Source organism: Prionailurus viverrinus, chromosome A1, assembly GCF_022837055.1.
Source record: "Prionailurus viverrinus isolate Anna chromosome A1, UM_Priviv_1.0, whole genome shotgun sequence".
Lineage (NCBI taxonomy): Eukaryota > Metazoa > Chordata > Mammalia > Carnivora > Felidae > Prionailurus > Prionailurus viverrinus.
Window position 1 is genome coordinate 66,945,688 of NC_062561.1, and position 21,308 is coordinate 66,966,995.

Genomic DNA, 21,308 nt, shown 5'->3' on the forward strand with positions numbered 1-21,308 from the left:
ATTCTGACTCAGGAGACCAGAGCTGTTTCACAATTATGTTGAGCAAAGACGTTGCTTATTACAAAGCCATAGTTGCCTCTGAAAAGCAACACAGAGGTCCTAATTTTCCCAATAAGAAAGAATTGGGGTGGGGGGGGGAGGGGGGAGATGGGTGAAGGGGATTAAGAAGTACAGACTTCAAGTTACAAAATAAGTAAGTCATGGGGATGTCATGGACGGCATGAGGAATATAGTCAACGTTATTGTATTAACTTTCATTTTGTAGTCTAGGCAACTGTAGGATCACTATGTTGTACACCTAAAGCTAATATATTATATATCAACTGTACCCCAATAAGTAAAAAAAGAAAGCATCTGTCTGCATCTGAGCTCACCTATAACCCAGAAATGTACTCAGTAAAAAAATTCCTTTTCCAGCATATCTCCCAAAGCTCTGCAGTCAGACCCCTTTGATGTTTTGAGCTTCTAAACCTGGTCTAAAGAATTCGTTAAAATGCTGACGACAACTGAAAAATGAAACAACAGGACAGCCCAGCACACAAAATATTTATGTTTCTAATTTAGATTCCCTAGTGGCATCTTACATCAATTTAACCTGAGTTCATTTTTTTCCCCTAATCTACCAATAGCAGCAACAAAAAATAGAAGAAGATGGGCCTTTTAGAAAAGATTGCATTATCTTACTGGAAAATGGAGAGGGGAAAAAAAATGAAAGGGTCCCTTGATACCAATCTATCTACCACTGAATACGTCCTTGGGCAAAAATTAAATTTAAAAAGACGAAGTCCTAGACCTACTTAGGACTGGGATAAAAATGGAGAGTTAGAAAAACCAAGCCATGCACGTTCCTACATGAACTGTATCAGCTCAACCTCAGACAGCCATTAGACTAAATAAGCTTAAAGACCACCGATTAGTGAATTTACAAGGAGCTCTAAATAGCCTATTCCTTTTAATTAGAGATTCTATTATTTTAATAACAATACTTCATGCTCACATACAGCCTTTCATCTACAGAGCTCAAAAAGGTTTTACAAGTGTGGTTTCATCATTATCCCCATTTTAGAGATTGGAAAATGGAGGTACTTAGTCTCGTGTACAAACAAGAAGCTCTCAGACAACAGTTCAAAAACTATTCGCTGTGCATGTTTTCCAAAAGTCCAAACACACAGCTGCAATTGCTATGTTCTAAGACTCGTAAGGTGAAAAGCTAGCGCCATCTTCTCCTGAAATTCAGCTCTTCCTCACCACTAAATTTGGCAACTTTTTGGTTTCCATGTATCCCTACAGAGAATAGAGAAGTTCTCTCCAGAGAACTCGAACACGTAATTTAGGGGTTTTTCCCCCTTCAGAGTTTGTTTTTATTTCTCTTTCCTGGGTTAATATCATTTACCAGCTACGATTTCGTGAAGACTATGGGGTATTTTTTAGTTTTTAACTTTATTTTATGGGGGTAAGAATATTTAACATGAAATCTACACCCTTTACCACATTTTTAGGTGTCCAGTACATTATTGTTGACCCTTGGTAAATGTGGTACAGTAGCTTATTCATCTTGCGTAACTGAAACTTTGTGTCCGTTGACTAGTAACTCTCTGTTTCTCACTCCCCAGGCCCCTGGTAACTACCATTCCACTCTTTGATTTTATGAATTTGAGTATTTTAGATACCTCACAAAAGTAGAATAGTAGCCCATTTGTATTTCTGTGACTGCTTCATTTCCTTGGTATAATGCCCCCTAGGTTCATCAATGTTATCACATATTGTGTGATTTCCTTCTTTTTTAAGATGGAATAGTATTCAGTTGGACGTATGTACCACTTGGCTAAAATGCAGAGAAATTGGAATCCTTGAACACTATTGGTGGGAATGCAAAATGGTGCAGCCACTGTGGAAAAAGCAATATGGAGTTTCCTCAAAAAATTAAAAACAGAACTACCATACAATCCAGTAATTCCACTTCTGGATATTTATCCAAAAGAATGAAAATCAGGATCTTGTAGAGATACTAGCATCCCCGTGTCTATTACACCACTGCTTTCAAGAGCCAAGATGTGGAAAAAAATCTATATGTCCATTGACAGGTCAATGATGCATCTAATTTTCCATTGCATTAACAAAGTTCAGGGTCATCAATAGACCGCTTCCCATAGCTAAACTACATCTCTTTTTTTAATAACCTTTGAGTGACCTAGAAGAATCCCAGGATCCCTATTTACAAAAAACTATGAGGATACCAGAGAGGAGGGCTTCTGGGTGTTCAAGGTCAGGTTTAGATTCTGAAGACTGCCTCCCAAACCACAAAAACTTCCCTTGGAAGACAAGCAACTCACTCTGGGGGGAGAATAAACTGAATGAAGGTCATGTGGCTAGCTTTGGGACTCATGACACATCACAAAATGGTGATTACTGTTTATACTAAATTGGTTTCCAGCTCAGCCACTAGGACTTGGCCTGGCCAACATAAGTGGAGCCATCCAACGTTCATATGGAAAGAGCTATGGTCCTCAATGAGTCTACACAGATCAAATCATGGAGGAGGAAACAAAGACCATACACACTGAGAAAACTATTTCCTTGAACTGGTCTACAGACATGTGATGTCCTTACTGTCTGGACTTATAGGCCAAACCCTGTTTCTGACCTACGCCTCTCAGGCATATGTTCATCCTCCTCAGAGCAGGAGATCTCTTTTTATGTTAGGAAGCAGGTCACTGTTACCCGAATTTCCTGTCACTTCCAGAGAACTAGTTATAGGCATTTCTTCTGGAAAGGGAAATTAAAATTACCCCTTCTATTCTGCCATTCTCTGTCCTTTCCATCCCCCTAAAAAAACAAAAAAACAATACACAAAACAAAACACTTGCTAGCCAGGTCAAAAATATAAAGTAGATGATGATAAGAAGAAGTAAGAGTTATATGTGATTGCCTAATATCTTCTGCTCCCAGATTCTATAAATGGGGATGCCCAACCATTGTAAGCCGTGCCACTCTATCATTGGTTGGCCTAGAAATAAGTATTCTAGAAGAATTTTTGAGTCATAGACAAAGAAGTTAGTATGTAGTGTGGTTTCAATCACACAGGTAATATGAAACCTGCTGCTTCTCAGACAAAGGCCGTGAGAATCCGTGAAATAATGTCTATAGAAGCAAATGCTCAATTAGCTTAGAAAAAAAGTGGATAGTATATGTTCAATATGCTATTTAAAACTTTTGTCACAATGAATACCAGAGGCAAACCTAACGGTTGCTTTGAATCACAGAATTAGCAAGATGGCTACAAAATGATGTGTACAGCCAGAATTTTTTACAAGTTAGAAAAACTAATATCATTCCTACATTGACATCACAGTCCTTTGTACATTTCCTGAGTTTATGTTTTTATGCTCCTGCATAGCTCAATTATCTGTATTTCCTATGTGCCAGCATCATATGAGAACATGAGTGAAAAATAATAATAAAAAGGAAAGCTTCCTATATGCAGCTGGATGCTGTAGAACCATGGCCAAGGGCTTTGCTAAAGGTACCACTTGTGTTTTCTGTGTTTCAAATGCCCTGCCAGCCTTTGAGTGTTTATCACCGCTGTGCATGGCTGCTGAACACAGAGAGGCACTACTGAAAAGGATTTGGGAAGGCTCAGAAGAGCCAGAGGAATAAGAAATGCCCAGAGATTTCAAAGAAATGAGTCAAAAGAGAGACCAAGGTCTGAAAGAGGGACACGGGGCAAATCTTGAAATGCCCACATCCAACCCAGGCAAGAGCAGAAAAAGCCATTGTTATTTTATGACTCTCCTCCCCCAGCTCACTGAAGCTCGGTCCCACCACATCCCTCCAACTTTGCCCAAGTGACAACCCAAGCATAACCTTAGCTAGCAAGATGTACTCTGCTTGAGCCCCGTTCAAAACATGAGAAACACTGAGACCAGGACTGCGGAACATCTGCCTTTGACTCCTGTCTTCTAGATGCCAAGGTTACCCACCCCCTCTTCTACAAGCGCAAACCCATTTCAGAAGGAGAGGCCACCAAACCAATCTTGAAAGGACTTGCTCTGAGGTTCAAAGCTGACTCTGGAGCTCGTTAGCTTCCCCTTCCAACAGACAAGCCAATGGCATGTTGGCATGAGTTCACATAACCAGGCTTGGCCCATGGAATATTCATTTGGTTTCTATAACTAGATGTCCTAGAGGGTGTGAAAAATATAACCAAGACATCAGTCTTACCCAGTTCGTTGCCTATGAAAAACAAACTTGGCCGGCCATTTAAAGCCTGGTCTAACACTTTCAAGAGCCTCTTCTCTTTCGGAGAAGGGGCTCCCTTCCCACCTGGGGTCCCCTGACCCGGCTCAGAGCATGCCCGCGTCTTGTCCACCTGCCTCACCTCTGCATCTGCAGGTCCGGTGGAAGAACTTCCTTGGCCACCATTCTCGGTCATCCTGGTTCCGTAGGATGTAAGGACCACTCCAGGGCCTGGTGTCAGCTTGCACCTCCACGCACTGGCCCCGGCCCTCCAGATAGCCACAGATGTTGTCCGGGTCCTCACCCAGTGGGGGGCAGCACTCCTTGCTCACCAGGTTGTTCACGGTCATGCAGACCCTGGGGAACTGTGCCCAGGCTCCAGGCAGGATTCCACAGCCCAGGCAACCGAGCAAAAGCCCCCACCCAAGGGGGCTCATGGCTTTATCAGCAGAAGAACCCGCTCTTGCTTTCCACTCCCTGATTCTACTCTGCCTTTCTCCTTGTCTTCCACTCTTAAGCTCTTGAGCATTCATTCCGTTGATTTTTGGTTTTGAGGGTGAGGGAGTTGATATTGTTTTGCTTGGCGTTCTAGCGCTCTCCTCCTTAAAAAATACCTACAAAAATCGCAGAGCCCCCGTGTGTACACGTGTGTACGTGCACACGCACAGACTATTTTATATGATCCAAACAGCTAAAACAAATTTAAAGCCATTAGGAGCACCTCTAACAGCCAGATTTAATGAGGGTAGCGCTTCTCACCATCTTTCCCCCGTTAAATCAGGCTTTGTCTAATTGAGTTAATTTACGGGGTACTGCAGTCATCCTACTTATTATACTGGTATTTCTAAACCCCCTCCTTTCCTCTTTAGCCCGTAACTTTAATTGCCTTGAACTCAGTTCAAAAGCCAAACACCATGCTGCCTTTATTCTATCTGGCTTGCCAAACCACGGGGCCTTGTGAGGTTTGTTGTAAGGGCTGGGAGAAGCCATCATTAGGGGGATTAGTATTAGAGAAACCCTCATTGTTAGCACATGACCCGAAGTGCATAATGAAGTCCATACAGTTGCTGGCTTTGTCTCAAAAGGGCAAAACCATCTTCATTATCTGGGCTCATGTGCCCCGGCCAAACTTGTGACCTCAGACTTCCCGGGGAGTCAGTAGATGCAGTGAGTTCCTCGTTGTTGTTAAAAGGCCTTTACAGACAAGCGCGCATAGCTAACTACAATTCACTCCTGACTACTCGCTGACGTGCTGGAAAGACCACTACAGGAGGTCACACAACTTCAGAAATAAAGAAACATTTATTTAGGGCTGACGTACAAGGAATTGCTTTGTTCCACAATTAAGGGCCCTCTTCCCTCCAAATAAGAATGTACTATTCTCCTATTCAGCACATCGAGGCAGCAGATTTTGAAAAATTACACAAAGTAGCATGCCACCAGAAATTCAAAATTATAATGATCTGATTGTAAGGAAGGCAGTGGAACAATTTGGAGCCAGGGGTGGCAAGGGGCAGCTTTTGATTTATCTTAAAGTTAAGCATTGTCAAACTTCAACCTAGAACACAATGCCTCCCCCGTGCTCCTGAGGGCAGCGAGGGGAGCATCCTATCAACAATGATGGCCACTGTTAGAGCCTCTGTTTACCCCTTCGTGGTGGAAACAGGACTGACTTGCTGCCCTAAGAGTCTGTGTAGACAGCCAATGTGACACTGCTTCAGACAGTTTCTAAGAATACTTTATATTTGGGCATAAAGATACAGAACGTTCCGAAGAAAATTCCTAAGGTTAAATTTTTTTTTTTTTTTAAGAAGGAGAGAGTACGGGAGAGGGGCAGGGAGCGAGCGAGCAAGAGAGAGAGAGAGAGAGAGAGAGAGAGAGAGAGAGAGAGAATCTTAAGCAGACTCCACACTCAGTGCAGAGTCAGACACAGGGCTCAATCCTACAACCCTGGGATCATGACCTGGGCTGAAATCAAGAGTCAGACGCATAACGAATTAAGCCACCCAGGGGCCCCTAAAACAATTTTTGTATAGATGTTCCTCCCCTGTGTATTTCTGTGTCATGCCCTTGACATTGTGACTAAGTAGCAGTTCTCATCTCTGACTACACACCAATGCCAGCCAACCACCCGAGCCCACGGAAGCAGAATGTCTGAGAGTGTGGCCAGGGCAGTATTTGCTATATGTTCTCTAAGCCGTATTCATGTGCAGCCACAGTAGAAAACCGCAGGGTTAGAATAAAGCACAGTTCCTGAAGAAATGTTGGAACTGAGTCAGCTGAGGGACTCCATGTGTGTTAGTTTCCTGGGGCTGCCTTAACAATTTACCACAAACATAGTGGCTTAAAATAACAGATTTATTCTCTCATAATTCTGAGGGCAGAAGTCCAAAATCAATGTGTTGATGAAGCTGTATTCTTTGAAGGCTCCGGAGGAGAATCTTTCTTGCCTCTTCCAACTTTTGGCGGTTGCCTCCGTTCTTGTTTCCCTGGTTTGAAGCAGCATCACCCCAACCTCTGCCGTTGTCACATGGCCCCTCTTCTTCTGTCTGTGCCTCTCGTCTGTGTGTCTCCTGTAAGGACACTTGTCATTGGATTTAGAGCCCACCTGGATAATCCAGGATGGTCTCATCTTGACATTCTTAAGTTAATTACATCAGTAAAGACCCTCTTACCAAATAAGGTCACATTCACAGGTTCTGAGATGTGGACATAACTTCTTGGAGGCCACTCTTCAACCCTCTGTGTCATGAATATGAAACTTGAATAACATAAGAATTGCAATATCTCAGAGTTGGGAGGGTGTTGTTGAACTCATTTATTCATTCCATGTGTACCTACTGACCCACTTCATGTCAGCATTGTGCCACTTTGAGATTCCCTTCTGTGTTTTGTGATGCCTTGGCTCCAAAAATATCAGATTCAAAGTTCTTAGATAATGTCGCTGATGGAATCAACAACTCCCATATGGGAATGCCCCCAAGCCTAGGCCCTTGGCTCTCTTTTCTTTCATAACAATGTTTGCTAGGTAATTCACCTAGTCTGTGGCTTTAAATACAGGCTATCATGACTCCCCAAAATTACAACTCTGGCCCTGACCTCAACTGGGAGCCCCAGGCTCATATAACTAACTTCCTACTTGGTCTCTCACTCGGAGACCTAGACATTTCTCACTTAACATTTCAAAGTAAACTTTTGCTCTCTCCACTCAATTTTCTTCCCCGTTAGTCCTCCTCACCTTAGTCAAGAGCACCACCACCATCTCATTAGTGGTTCTGGATTCTTAGAGTAAAATCCAAGGTCATCAAAAGGATTTTACTCCAAGGTCCTTTCCATGCACTAATCAAAGGGTGGGCCATGTATCCACAAACATGTGTTCCTGGTCTGCATCAAAATAAATATAATAAGGAGAGAAACTGAGAGTCAGCATTTAGAAACTATCATGGCAATTTGGCATTGGCACAACGTTCAAGCACGTGATCAGTGGACTCATCTCATTGAAAAGGAGGTCTAGTTAGGGGGTTACCAAGCTTGCGTGGACGTGATCTGGTAGCATAGGCTGCAGACTAGTCACATTGGATTGCATGTTGGCCTGTGGCTGAAAAAATTTTTTAACTATTTTTTAAGTTCTTCACCATGGACAGTTCGAGAAGAACTGGCTTGTAAGGTCCTCCACGATCTGTGCCTTGCCCACCTCTCTCTCCTTCTTGTTCTGCGATCACAGAACACAGCAATTACTCTAGTATTCAACCATGTTGCATTCATTTCCACATTGGTCTTTCTTCTGCCACTCCCTCCACCTTGAATGTTCTTATTCAGAATCCTCCTTGTCACCCAGGTTTCAGCTCACACGTTAGGATGTGAGAGAGGACCCTCTCACTCTGTTGTGTCCACATCCAGCCACCTACTCTACCTGGCACTGTTTTCCTTCAGAGCACTTAGCACTATCTAAAATGAACTTATTGGTTTACTTGCTGACAGTCTGTCTCTTCTGTTCTGGTATCAATTCCAGGGGAGCAAGAAACTTAGCCATGTTGTCTTTCTCCCATGCTAAGAACAGTGCTTGGCAAAGAGAAGTTACTTGATAACAGTTGATGAGTAATTATGCTCACTTCAATTTTTTTATGTTCATTAGAAGAGTCTCACCATTATAGTGACTGGCTTTATACAAGTTACATGTTATGACTATATAAAATAAATGTAGACTACTAAATACCACTGTCATGTTAAAAGTTCCTTATAAGATTTGCTACACTGCTAAAAATGTCCGATCTAACACTCCACCACTGGTCCCACCACATCACCACCAACAACAAATTCCCCCCTTACTATTTCTGATGAGATATCCATCACCAGGGTCTGGTTAAACACCTCTAGGAAGGAAATCCCTTTAAGAAATAGTACTTTTTTTATTATTAGTAACTTGTTTTATTTTTTATTTTTTTAAATTCACATCCAAATTAGTTAGCATATAGTGCAACAATGATTTCAGGAGTAGATTCCTTAATTCCCATTACCCATTTAGCCCATCCCCCCTCCCACAACCTTTCCGGTAACCCTCAGTTTGTTCTCCATATTTATGAGTCTCCTCTGTTTTGTCCCCCTCCCTGTTTTTATATTATTTTTGTTTCCCTTCCCTTATGTTCATCTATTTTGTCTCTTAAAGTCCTCATATGAGTGAAGTCATATGATTTTTGTCTTTCTCTGACTGACTAATTTCACTTAGCATAATACCCTCCAGTTCCATCCACATAGTTGCAAATGGCAAGATTTCATTCTTTTTGATTGCTGAGTAATACTCCATTGTATAAATATACCACATCTTCTTTATCCATTCATCCATCGATGGACATTTGGGCTCTTTTCATACTTTGGTTACTGTTGATAGTGCCGCCATAAACATGGGGGTGCATGTGTCCCTTCGAAACAGCACACCTGTATCTCTTGGATAAATGCCTAGTCGTGCAATTGCTGGGTCATAGGGTAGTTCTATTTTTAGTTTTTTGAGGAACCTCCATACTGTTTTCCAGAGTGGCTGCACCAGCTTGCATTGCCACCAACAATGCAAAAGAGATCCTCTTTCTCTGCATCCTCGCCAACATCTGTTGAAGAAATAGTTCTAAAGGTTAGGAAATTCTTCCTTTTTAATAACTATTTCATATTTAAAATTTAACATAATTTGAATTTGAATATAAATAGTGAAGATTTCCTTCACCAATGTTTCCATCAAAAGCCCTTGGGAAATAACCCACCCCCCCCCCCAATCCCCCCAGAATGGGTCCAGTCCATCTTCCATAGAATTTTGTCCCTATCTTCTCTTTTTTCAGACCACATTTCTTCAGTTCCTTCCATTTTCCCTTCATATGACCTAATTTTAAATCCTCCCATTAGCCTGTACTCTTTTTTTCTGGAAAATTCAGTTTGCCATTTGACCTCTTCATGCGTGTTTCCCATAAGTTAAATCAATGTTCCTGATACAATCTGAGTAAAGACGACTAACAAATCAGCTCATGGGGTGGGTGGCGCCTGGGTGGCTCAGTCGGTTAAACATCTGACTATTGATTTTGGCTCAGCTCATGATCTCACAGTTCACGCGTTCAAGCCTCACATTTGGCTCTGCGCTGACAGCATGAAGCCTGCTTAGGATTCTTGCTCTCCCTCTCTCTTCATCCCTTCCCACTTGCTCTCTCACTTTCTCTCTCTCAAAATAAATAAATAAACATAAAAAAATAGCTCATGAGCTTTGCTTTAGCAGCCATATCACTCATCAATTTTGTATCTGTTAGCCCAAGCTAAGTCACGTGGCAGTTAAGACCTCAAGAATCTCATTGGCTTGTGAAACAACGTTTACCACCCATCAGCTCTAATTATGCTCCACAATGCCTCCCCTCCCCCCACCCCCACAGGACTCAGGGTAAAGGAGAATCTTTTCCTTACTCCCTTGATACTGTTCATCTTCTGACAAAGAAGTCAGTGATGGGCCACTACCTCGCTCGTTTCTGCTCGCATTCTATTGGCAATAAACAGAAATTTATTTCTCACAGTGCTGGAGCCTGGAGGTCTGAGACCAAGGTGCCACCAGGCTGGTTTCATCTGAAGCCTCTCTCCTTGGCATGCAAATGGCTGTCCTTTCGCTGTCTCTCCTCATGGTCTCTCCTTGGGCACACAGGCCCTGATGTCTCCTTGTGTGTCCAGATCTCCTTTTCTCATGAGGACACACATCAGACTGGGCTGGGACCCTCCCCAACATCTTCATTTTCACTTTACCTCTTTAAAGGCCCCGACTCCTTGTACAGTCACATTCTGCAGTACTGGGGATAGGGTTGCAACATGTTAATTTTGACAGAACAGGTTCAGCCCTTAACAGGGTCAAAATGCAAGAGTTCACTTTTGTCTCTATTAAACTATATATATATATGTGTGTGTATATATATATATATATATATACTATATATATGTGTGTGTATATATATATATGTATACATATATACATATATACATATATGTATGTATGTATGTATATATATAGGATAGAGAGAGAGAGAAAGAGAGAGAGATAAATAGATAGATAGATGCACACATACTCCTGTGTAAATCCAAAGGTAATAAACAGGCAGCCAAGTAGTTGTTTTTGAGCAAACCAGGGGTGAGAGAAGAATCCAAGAATTCCTGAGAAGTTGGTGTAAGTAATCAGAAATCTAAGGACCAAGCCAAGATAAGCTAAGACGTTGTCACATCATGGGCATAGCTGTAATTATATATTGCCTTATTTACAAAAGGAAAAGTCTTTGCTGGAAACCAAAGAGCAGAATCCAGGAGGAGATATCTCATGGGCAAATTGAGATCATTTACAGCTAGTGGAAGCCATAGAATCAAGGACTATTCTAAGAAACATTCTGAAACCCAGTAGAGAGGAAGGAGGCTGTGTATCATAGAGCTAAGTAATCTGAAAGTAGAAAGTGACTTATTAAAAAGCAATTTGTTTTACAGTAGAGGGAAGCATCTTAATGAAAAGAATGTTCTACGTATTTCCATTTTGCATTTTGGCCCCTAGAACCTGCTTGCGTGTGAGAAGGATTCCGTGTGTGCTCCTGGAAGTGAATTGAATCAGATGCTTGGGGAGTTTGTGAGTGAATGGGGCAGGATGGGTTTGCAAAACTTTGCAGATAGGATGCAAGCCTGCTTCATACACTCAAAGGAGGAAGACACATGTCTCTAAGCCTGGTAAGCAATCCAGTGGGTCTGTAAATGTTTTTAGAGCTGTTGCTAAGGCTAAGACAGAAAAATTATTCGCATCTTTCTTCTGCCTGTCAGTGAGTTGCCTGCTCTTTTCGGCATCTTTCCGAATGTGAAAATCCTCCCAGTTTATAGTCCCTGCTGGACTCCTCTACCCAACGCTTTTTGATCTATTCTCTGCTGCCATATCATGCAGGAAAGAGATTATTTTTTCCCCTGTGTCCAAATGGTTTCCTAAATGCTGGGCATCTGTCCTGGTAAGGGTTTTGCTTTCTACATCTAAGAGCTTTCCTTTTCTTGGTGGTGTAAATTGTTCTTCAGAGGAATTAAGGGTTAGGAATGAGCTGTGTGGCTTTCTGGTATTTCAGTGGGATGCAGTTTTCCCCTACTGGGTGCATTTTTGGATAGTCTTTCCTTAAGGCTGTGTTTATACATCAAACACATCTTTTCATTTCAGATTTTGCATTGCACATCTTTATATTCATTTGTTATGCACACTGGTGCCCTCCAAGTCCTATTTTATCCTTTGGGTTTTATCCTTCACCCTGGTAACAGGTATTCAACTTCGATTTTTTAATGTGTACCTGTATAATTTAATGACTCAGTTGGGTAGGTAATATAGCTACTCTTCCTTCAAAATATGGATCTGTGGGGGATCTGGGTGGCTCAGTTGGTTGAGCATCTGACTCTTGGTTTCGGCTCAGGTCATGATCTTGTGGTTTGTGAGGTTGAGTCCCGAGTAGGGTTCTGCACTGGTGGTACAGAGCCTGTTTGGGATCCTCTCTATCTCTCTTTCTCTCTCTCTCCCTGCCCCTCCTCCACTCACGCTCACGTATGCTCTCTCTCAAAATAAATAAACTAAAAATCATAAAAATATGGATCTCTGGAAGGAAGGGAATCACTTCCTTTCCTGCACACTTCTTATCAAACCCAGCAAATACCACTTACAAATTTGCAAGAAATTATACAGGCTGATGTAAACTCTTCTGGACAACTCTAGTACTAACAAATCCACCAGAGTTTATAAATGTGTGACTAAGACTGTTTGGGCCCTAGAAGGATCACCAAAATACATTGTCAAGTGAAAAACATGAGGTACATAACTGTGAATTCATTGTGCTGGCATTTACATGTGAAGGTGTTGGGGGGAAGACAGAAAGAGAGAGAGAGAGAGAGAGAGAGAGAGAGAGACAGAGAGAGAGAGAGAGACTGTGCCTATCTATCTGTGTGTAAATGTAGTGTATAAACACAGAAAACAAGGTGAGTGGCTGTCTCTGGGAAGGGAGCTTAGAAGGCTGGGAAATCAGAGAAGAAAGGAGACTTATTTTATTTTGTTCTTTTGTACATTTTGAATTTTGAATCATGCCTATACAGTACTTATCTTTTTAATCATACGTTAAAAATCTTAAGTTAAAAAATTTAGAATGATGGGCATTTGTGAGGATGGCATTATGTAGAGGAACTTTTTCTGTAAGTAGTAAAGGCACTATGGCTTTGGCACAACCCAGATTGGTTTTATTGATCTTGACCCTGCTACTTCCTAGTTCAATGACCTTAGACAACGTAGTGACCTTCTCTTAGCCCCAGCTTCCTCATCCATCAATCCAAGATGATAATATCTACCAAGTTTAATTTTAAGGGTTAAAAGTGACCCCACATATAAATTGCCTTGCAGAACTTGGCACACAGTAGGTACTCAGCAAAGAGTGACTGTAATTACTATTATTTCCATAGAAGAATCCATTGGTGCCACAGCCAACCTTTTAAATTTCTGTACTGCAGTCTGACCTATTATGTCATTTTTAAATTGGAGAGCCATTACCTTCTAAATCAATAGCCCATAATTCCTCTATTTCAATGGACAACCAGGAAGGTGGGGGGAAATTCCACTAGGATACTAAAAAGTCCTCCCCACTGAATCTTTATCCCAGGATTTATCAATTAATACACACATATACATACACACATTCATACATATACACATACACACATTTAATCCAAGAATCTAATTATAAGTACTTTTCATAATATGTTTCCTTCTGGAAACTACATCAGTGCTTCTAACTTTGGCATATGGAAAATGTTCTCATCCATAATGCAATGTTACTGCCTAGAAATGAAATGAACTGTGGTTTTTTTTTTTAAGTTTTTTTAAGTTGTATTTATTTAAATAATCTCTACACTCAGCCTGGAACTCAAACTCATGACCCTGAAATCAAGAGTCACATGTTCCTCCAACTGAGCCGGTCAGGTGCCCCAGAACTGTTTTTTCTTAGAGTCTGCAAGAGTAATTAAATAATATGTTGTGTTTATAGGTATACTAATTCTCTTAGCCTTGGAATTTAGGAATCAATTATAACAAATATATGTATGAACAAATCTTAAATAAGCCACATAGACTATGGGTAAACCAAATTTGAAACCATTCTTACTAGTTTTAAGAGCTGATAAAAATGAGCTATCATTAAAAATAAGAAAAATAAATAAATCTTCTTCAAAAAATACTTGACCTGAATCTGGTGTTTCATACCATGCTCATTATTTTATAACTGCTAACTGCTGTCAAAAACATCTAACCATGATATCTGTCTGATATTCTCTTTGAAAATGACCTCCTCATTTAATCTCAGCTGCACGAATTCAGCTACTTTTAATAAGCCAAGTGCGCATGCACACACACACACACACACACACAGCCTAAAAGAATAACTCTAAACTTCCAACTCATTTCATGAGCTATAAAAAAATATGTATGTTCTTACAAATCATGGCAGACAGCTGCCTACTAAATGTAAATTTCTCTGTTATGAAGTTTTCATTTCTAAAAAATGTTCTGGTCTAAGAAGGAAAACAGACAAAACAAGATAATTTCATGGAGGTTTTGGTTTCACTTTAGTTATGAAAGAAGCTTATAATAGCATTATTTTTACGGTTCCAAAATCTATTGAATTGACGCCATGGAAATGGATTCCATCTTGAGCGCGGTGATCTGAAGGCCAGGTCAGAACTCAGCAGAAGATGCAGAAATGATGGAGGGGTGAGCACTGTTGTTGGTGGAAACATGGTTGTCCTCACTGAAGGCCTGAGGAAATATAAAATTGCACTTGAACAAGCAAAGTCACGGTGCATAAGGGGATTGGGAACCATGGAGGGTGAAGACTTAAAGAGTAAATAAAGTACATTGAAGAAAAATACTTACATCAGGATGACTGGGTGGCTCAGTGGGTTGAGTGTCCGACTCTTGGTTTCAGCTCAGGTTATGATCCCAGGGTCGTGGGGATCTAGTCCCACACTGGGCTCCATACTCAGTGTGGAGGCTGCTTAAGACTCTCTCTTCCCCTCTGCCTGCCCCCCCTTTCCCTCTCTGCACTCTCTCTTTCAAAAAAGCAACACCTTATATTAAAAAAAACAAAATGAAAGAAAAAACAACCTCCCTGTCTGTCTTCAATTTCCACTGAGAAAATTTGAGCTCATAGAATTTGTATGAGTTGCCCAAGACCGCACAGATGGTATATTAGTTTGCTATGGCTGTCATGAGGAACTATTGAAAGATAAACTGAAGCTTTTAAAAAGTTTTAAGAGTTTATTTGAGTCAACATTGATTCAAATTGCAAAACCCCAAACTGGAAGTGGTTAGGAGCACTCCCCCTGCAGGACCTAGGCACAAGGCATTTACACGGAAAATGCGGAAGCAAAGCAAGGAAATCATTTGATTGACTATAGCTTATGTGGTTGCATCCTTTGGGAAAGACCCCTTGGCTATCTGTGACGGGTTGTTCCTAACCTTTTGCAGGCATTCGCTCTGGCTTAGGTTTGCGGTTGCTCACATAGACTACCAAGGCATTAGAGCCACCTCAGCCCAATGACCTCTTTGTTTGACTACTGTACACTAAGTACCACAGACTGAGCGGCTCGACTCATAGAAGTTTATTCTCTCACAGTTCTGGAGGCTGGAAGTTGGAGATCGGGCTGTTGGCAGAGCTAGGCTCCTTCTGAAAGCAACAGGGAAGGATCTGCTCTGGGACTCTCTCCCAGCTTCTGGTGGTTACTTGGCTTCCGGCAACACAACTCAGTCTTCACATGGCCCTCTCCTCATATGCGCATATGTATCCAAATTTCCCGTATTTATAAGGACACCAGTATATTGGCTTAGGGGCCCACCCTACTGGAATACAACTTCATCTTACCTCTCAATAGATCCGCAGGCCCTATTTCTGAGGTACTGGGGTTAGGACTTCAACATATAAGTTTGGTAACAGGGGACACAATTCAGTGGTAAAATTGGGCGTCAAAGCTTATAAGCTCATTCTCTTTTCACAACTAGGTCACCCTCACCACATGCTCAAACTTTTGGGTTTAGATGGAGAGTTGGTGTGGGTCACATGGATGGGGAAGAGACACTAAAGAGAAGTCAGGGAGACACCATCATGCAAGCCTTAGCTAATTTCTAGTGACATGTTGAACTCTGCTTAGTCTCATTGAAAATTCCAGACTGGGTGGAGGGGAGCCTACTTCTGTAAAGGTGAACCTGAGTCAGGCAGTACCAGGAGCTCCTTTTATTCTACAGTTAGTGCTACCCATGGTCTCTGACCTATATCTTCTCATCAATTATCGATTTGGGTAAGAAGTTTAAAAATCATATAGACCAAGACTCTCAATTGAGAAAACCAAGGCCCGCCCATCTAGTTAGCAACAAAGCCTCCGTCTCCTGGTCCACAGTGCAGTGTTTTTTCCTGACGCTAGGCAATCAGGATAAGTAGAATATGAGATATCACCTTCCTGATAGGGATAATTTTTCTCTCTCATCTTTGTCTCAAGCATCTCCTATTTAAAAGTCACTCTTAATTCCTGTCTCTCTGCCAACTCAACAGTTAGGGATGGACAGATAGCATCTGCTCAAGACTATTTATTAAATACATTTGTGAATGAGAACAAAGATGCACTGTGACTTTAAAACTAAAACTCCCGCTGAGCATCCAAGTGACCTCCTGACTTGCTTTCATCTCCACTGCTATGGAAAGACCAAGGGACTTCCTTTTACTTCCTTCTGAATTGGGAGGTGGGTAGGCCTCCTCCTGGGACCACTTTCCCTCTCTTCCCCTCCTAGATTTTTGCCTGGAACTGAACTCTTTAGAGTCTCTAAGTGTGGCTTCTCATCTTCTTTCAAAAGAAAGAGCCGCTCTCTTGTGTATGGCCCCACAGCAGTGGCTGAGACTGGATCCCCTCTGGCTGCCACTGTTAAGGCTCCCTGGAGACTGTGCACAGCTGAATGATCTCCTTCAGGAATATTCCTTCCATCACTCTCCTTCCTTCGAACATACTAACTGTTCACAGGTGAAGTTATTCTTTCCAGGGTCCCCAGAACCTGGTGTTCTTTCACATTTACATGTTAACTTCACCCAAGAAAAGAATCCAGATTGCCACATAACCCTTTAAGGAAATATTTAAATGTTTTAAGATGTAAAGAAAAATCTGTCTTGAGGGAGGCCTTTATTAAAGCATGAGAGAAAGAGCCAGTGCTGCAGAATCCTGCTAAGAAAGGAAGAGGCACCTGCGATGTTTGAAGTTTGATGAGGAGTCAAAGCTGTCTCTTTTCCCCTTTTCCTAGCATTAAACTCTCTAGGATGTGTGATACTGTACTAGACTTCTGCAAGATGTTACCAGCAGGAGAAATTGGCTTAGGGGCACATGGAATCTCCTTGTATTATTTCTTACAACTGCATGGGAATCCACAAGTAGCATAAAGTAAAAATTAACTTTAAAAAATCCCTAGAATAATGGAGTGGGCATGCGCACTGATAGAACAGAAGTTGCCATTGCCCAGAATCACTGTGAAGGCCCCTCCTGGTGTTTGCAGTTGACCGATGGAAGCACCAGCATGATCATCATACAGAACGCCACTTGCCATCGCAGTGGCTTCACACCCTTGGGAACCTAGAGCAGCACATTTCTCCTTCCCGTTCAAGGCCAACTTCCTAGTTGAAATCTTAATCACCTCTCTTGACTGACTTGTTCAAACCAGTGATGTGACCTGGATAATTGATTGACTAACTCTAGAAAGATCTTTCCAAGGGAAAGGGGTAGCTCTTTTGTTCATCTTTATTATATATATATTTTTTTAATGTTTATTTGTTTTTGACAGAGATAGAGAGATGAGCAGGTGTGAGCGGGGGAGGGGGAGAGAGAGAGAGAGACACAGAATCTGAAGCAGGCTCCAGTCTCCGAGCTGTCAGCACAGGGCCCAATGTGGAGCTTGAACCCATGAACCGTGAGATCATGACCTGAGCCAAAGTCGGACACTTAACCGACTGAGCCACCCAGGTGCCCCATCTTTATATCCAACATCTAACACAGAGCCTGGCACCCTGCAAGTGAATAAAAAATATTTGTTGGAGGAGTAAGTGAATGAATGACTGATGGATGATAAGTAATGATTCTTGTTGCCTTAGGGTTCAAGTTAGTTGGAGATGGGAGCTATTCCAAATAACGTGCTGATTTCTTGCAAATCAAAAGCCCAAATTTGGGGTTCGGTATAAAATTTTTTTTCACACTATTTCTGACAGCACACAGTCATTTCAGAAAATGTAAAAAACACACAAAAGGATGAAGAAGAAAATTTATATCACTCATGTTTTCACCATTAATAAAAATGCTATTAAATCTTTTGCTGTTTATCATTCCAGATGAATATCACTATTCATTTCCTCAATAGTCTTTTTAATCAAATTGGAATTATAGTACACACATTTTAATAATCCGTTGTTATTCTCCATTTAATTATACAACAAAAAAGCTTTTCCACAATTTGCAGTTGTCAAAGTACAGAGCTAAGGAAGGGCTGAAAGCCTCACTCAGTCAAAATCATGTCAGTCGTTTCAAAACATGGCAGTCACAGAAAGTGGCAGCATCCTGAGGGTCCACTGCGCTTGGAAGGTTCATTGTATTAGACTGAAAATGCTTCGTGTCTGTACTAAAGAGAGTGGAGACTCATTTGCAACATGACTCGGAAGGAAAAAACAGTTTGGGCTATTTTCATAACTAAAGGCGAATATAAGGAGATATTTAATGAAGGGATAGTTGATATTAAGGCAACTCTCTGGCTACATATTAGTCAGCATCCTCAGGAGACTTGCCAACTTCTTGAAATTTAGACTTCTACAGAGTCCAGGGGAAATGCCTCCCCCTCCCTTGTGCTTAGTGAAAGAAGTCAGACCAAATGGATTCATACTGTATGATCCCATTTATATAAACTTTTAGCATATGCAAACTATCCTCAGGTGACAGAAATCAGAGTGTATGTCTGGGGACAGGGTGGCAGGTAAGGGTGTGAAGAAGGAATTATAAAAGGGTGTTGGGGGAGGCGCCTGGGTGGCTCAGTCGGTTAAGCATCCGACTTCGGCTCAGGTTATGATCTCACGGTCCGTGAGTTCGAGCCCCGCATCAGGCTCTCTGTGCCGACAGGTCAGAGCCTGGAGCCTGCTTCGGATTCTGTGTCTCCCTTTCTCTCTGACCCTCCCCTGTTCATGCTCTGTCTCTCTCTGTCTCAAAAATAAATAAACATTAAAAAAATTTTTTTTAAAAAGGGCATTGGGAAACTTTGGGGTAGTAGATACAGTCATTATCTTGAATTTGGCAAGTTTCACTGGTATATAGGTATGCAAAAGTCCATCAAATGTCAGATTCAAATGTGTGCAAGTTCATTATATATCAATTATATCTCAGTAAAGCTGTAGAAACAAATAAAGCTGCTAGAGGCAGCCAAAATGTCCTCCAATAGATGTATGCATAAACAAACTGCATGCTATATCCATAAAAATTTTGGTCAAAAATTTTTTTAAAATATCAAGCCATGAAAAGACATGTAGAGACCTAAGTGCATGTGGCTCAGTGAACAAAGTCAGTTGAAAGGCTATAAACTATATGACTCCAACTATATGTCATTCTGGGAAAGGCAAAACTGTGGAGACAGCAAAAAGATCCCCCCGGGGCTCAGGGGAAGAGAGGGAGGGATGAATACAGGCGGAGCCCAGAGGATCATTGGGGCAGTGAAATTATTCTGAATGACGCTATGATGGCGGATACTTTTGTCAGCACCCACAGAATGCATGACACAAAGACTGGACCTTAATGGAAACTCTGGCCATTAGTCATACTAACGTACCAGTATTGGCTCATCAATTGTAATAAATGCACCTCACTAATGTAAGATGTGAATGATAGGGGAAACTGGAGGCCGGGTGAAGGGGTGCATGGAAAATCCCTCTACTTTCTGCTCAATTTTTCTGTAAACCTAAAACTACTCTAAACAAATAGTCTATTCATTTAAAAAAATCTTTTAAGATGCCAACAGGTATAAAATGAGGAGATTGCACCTCAAAGTTCAAATCTCAAGCTCATCCCAAAAGACCAGGAACTCCAGGAACTCCGCATTAAATCCACCCACAACCCCCCAAGCTCTCACAACCAGTTCTTGCCCCACATACCCTGCGCCCCCGGCCCCTGTAAGTCTTACAGTCCGTGACACCTGCCTTGTGGGGTTGGGGTCCCAGCATCCCGGCTCCTGACAGACCCCAGGAAACATCATCTTGGAGATTTGGTCTCCTTCCTGTGTCAGCCTGTGTCCAGGCTCCATCCTTCTGTTTGGGTTCTTCTAGGTCTGTTTTAGGTGCAGTCTGACTCATACATTTCACTGAGGGTTCCCTGAGACTTGTTTCTCCTCTTTATAGTTGGAGATTTCCTAGGCAGCATCTTACTCAAGAACGCCTCATTGGGATTATTCATTGATCTTCCCTTCCTTCCCCCCTTCCTCATGCACACCCACCTCTCCCTGTGCAGCAAAGTCAAGGCATCTGTGTATGAAATCTTGTCTAACTTTTTGCCATCTGGCTTCATGTGGCCTTCTCTAGCACTGACCTCACATTTACCCTCTTAGGAAGGAAGGCTTCATTTCACGATAGAAAGGTTATAATGTATTAAGGAAGTCAAGGGAGAAGGCATTCACCCATTATTCCTTTATTCAAAGATAACTGTGGTTTACATTTTGATATTTATACTTTCAATCGTTTTTCAGGAAATAAACATAATTTTAAACAAAACTGTGATCATATTACATTCTGTAGTATAATCTATTTTCACTGAACAATATATTATTTGCACTTTCTCATCTGATTTTAAGGGCTATGCAATAGCTCACGGTACAATAAATAATTGTGATGTTATCATAATTGCTTTAATTGATTCCCCTATAACACTTAGTATTGTTTGCAGTTTTTCAACCCTACTAATAATTCTGCAACAAACATCATTATCAATTAACTTTTATATTCATCTCCGATCATTTTCAAGGTTGAATGCCTAGAGGTAGGACTATTGTGTTGAAATACATGTTTGTTTTTAATGTTTTTGTTATATGTTTCCAAATCAATCCTGAATGATTGCATTATCTCCACTCCCAAAAGTGGAGCACACAAGTGCCCAAGAAGTGATTTCATCCTTAAAGCCAAAACTCAAAAAACACATCAGAGTGTAAACTTCAGTGCGTTGGAGAGTGCCTGTCAAAGTGTAAGATGCAAAAATTTGGAGAGAAAGTAAGAATATAAAATGAGACTCTAATGGAATATGTCATGACATTGATAGTATAATATTTCCATTAAATGTGTATTGTTAGCCACTCTACATTAACCACTCTACAGCCGTAGAGAATAGAAGATGTAACCATGCCTCAAAGCAAGAGGGAAACATGGTTTCACTGTCTAAGCCTTTCTTTTAAACCTGTTTATAAATAATGTAACATGGCACCTTCTCAGAATCCAGGCAAAGATTAGTCTGAAAGTCCC

At 41.4% G+C, this 21,308-nt stretch overlaps 1 protein-coding gene across 1 annotated transcript in view; it reads right to left on the reverse strand.

The window, feature by feature from the left end:
* Positions 1-4,769, reverse strand: part of DCT (dopachrome tautomerase) — a 31,966-nt gene extending 27,197 nt beyond the window's left edge. The window contains exon 1 of the mRNA XM_047869413.1: positions 4,379-4,769. Within this exon, the coding sequence (XP_047725369.1) occupies positions 4,379-4,769 (391 nt within the window). The remainder of the gene's footprint in view (positions 1-4,378) is intronic.
* Between the last annotated feature and the right edge of the window lie 16,539 nt (positions 4,770-21,308).